Here is a 1,853-nt window from a genome sequence, read left to right as displayed (position 1 = left end):
TTTAAACGTTTCGCAACTCCTAAAGATACCATTTTGTTAACTTGAGTATACTGATCAGCTACTATTGGTAATCCTAAAAGTGGTACTGTATAATAAACGGCTTCTCCTGTACTTTGAAGTCCACCTTGATATATGAATAATTTAATGTTTGGATGAGCTGCAAAATGAAAAATGGAGCGAAATGGCTAATGAAGAGATACGTATAAACATATATTTTTATTAATCTGATTAAATTATGGCACTATATATTTACCGAGAATGCTCTGTTGAGGAATCCATTTAGCGGTATAGATATTGTCAGGTTTATTTGGCAATTCGCTGTCATATTTCCATACAACTTTGTATGGCAAACTTGCAAATACATCTCGAAATGCGTTTTGTATATGCTCTGGAAAGATTGATATTATGACATTTGTGCCTAGACTCATATAGATAAATCCATTCGGTGCATCTGCTAAAAATTCTTTCAAGTCCTGAAATAATTATTCAATTCTTATACTATATTTGAGAAGAAAAAATATATTGTACATATGGTAATTGATTTTAAATATAAAGCAAATAAAATGTATAATTTTTTAAACAATAAATTTTTAAGAATATACATAGTTTGAAACGTTTGAAAGCAATGATTACCTTCGATAAAGCCGCGGGTTTTTTTGAAATATGAAAATTTCCAAGTACTCCAATATTAGGCATTGTTGGTTTAACAAACGAGAGAGCTTCTTGTTGACCGTGAAAAACAAGACTCATGTTTCTTTCCATATCTCTTATGTCTGGTATATTTTTTCCGAGATATTTTTCTGCTATCGCTTGCTGTTTAGGGTAAAAATAATTTATTGAGCAATATATGTGATACCACTGACGAATAAAATTTTTTATCCTCCGCCACAATGACAGATTTAAACCGGTGTCATCTCCCATTTCCCAATTCGAAGGATGTGATGACAGAACAGGTGCACCAAGTAGATAATAAAGTGTATTACGCAATCCAAATGATGACACACCTGTAAATAAATATAGAATAAGTTGTGTAAACGTGACTAATTTAAACAAAATTTGAGTTTAGAAAATTGTGTAAATAATATTGTTATAAACGCACATGTCAAGATACATGAAAAATAATCAGGCTAACTTTCACGTTTATATTTTATATAACTTTTATGTTTCTTTGGATTATATAATGATGCAAAGAGAATAAGAAATATTTTGACATTAAACTATGTGGATAATGACATTATATTTTTTAACTAATTTTATGGACGTAAAACTTATTTAAATAGAATATAAATATGTAAAGTAATATGGGGTTTAATAAGTGTACGAAGGTACAGGATATTAAAAATTTTTAAATTGAAATAATTTATGGCTTTTTTCAATGTTTTCGTTAATATATACAATGAATTTTAAATGAAACATTTGTAAAATAATTTCATATATATCATTATTCTTACCTATGAGAGGTGCATTAAATCTATGCGCCAAGGCATAGAAGCTAGGTACTTTTACAGTTTCTACAATTACTAAGTCGAATTTTTCATCACTATCCGGTGCATACATCTTACGTACTTTTGGATGCTTAAAAATGTTTTCTGCTGTATCTCCACTCAAAGGCCATATTTGTGTGCGTGATGTACTTAACCACGCATGAGTCCCCGCTATAATGTTTTTGGCGAAATTTAATTTCATTATCTGGTAGTTAGATTGGAAGTTGATTTCTGTCAAATTGGTTAAACTAGGATCATTGATCGGATCTGTTGTTATAAGGACGACTTTGTGTCCTTTTTGGCTCAAAGCGATCCATAATGATCGATAATAAGTTTGGTGACTGTAGGATGGTATTGGAACAATCGCCA

General features: G+C 30.3%; 1 protein-coding gene across 1 annotated transcript; it reads right to left on the bottom strand.

Moving 5' to 3' along the window:
- Positions 1–4: 4 nt before the first annotated feature.
- On the bottom strand, positions 5–1,848 carry LOC112463510 (UDP-glucuronosyltransferase 2B23-like; the record flags this gene model as incomplete). The annotated part of the gene is made up of 4 exons (XM_025029937.1): positions 5–157; positions 254–473; positions 634–1,004; positions 1,452–1,848. Coding segments are annotated over 4 exons (1,141 nt in total), but the record flags the coding sequence as incomplete, so codon positions are not given.
- Positions 1,849–1,853: the final 5 nt, after the last annotated feature.

Source organism: Temnothorax curvispinosus, unplaced genomic scaffold (genome assembly GCF_003070985.1).
Source record: "Temnothorax curvispinosus isolate PA1 unplaced genomic scaffold, ASM307098v1 QBEX01013394.1, whole genome shotgun sequence".
NCBI lineage: Eukaryota > Metazoa > Arthropoda > Insecta > Hymenoptera > Formicidae > Temnothorax > Temnothorax curvispinosus.
The sequence above is the reverse complement of the archived record's forward strand: the minus strand, read 5'-3'. Positions and strand labels throughout refer to the sequence as shown.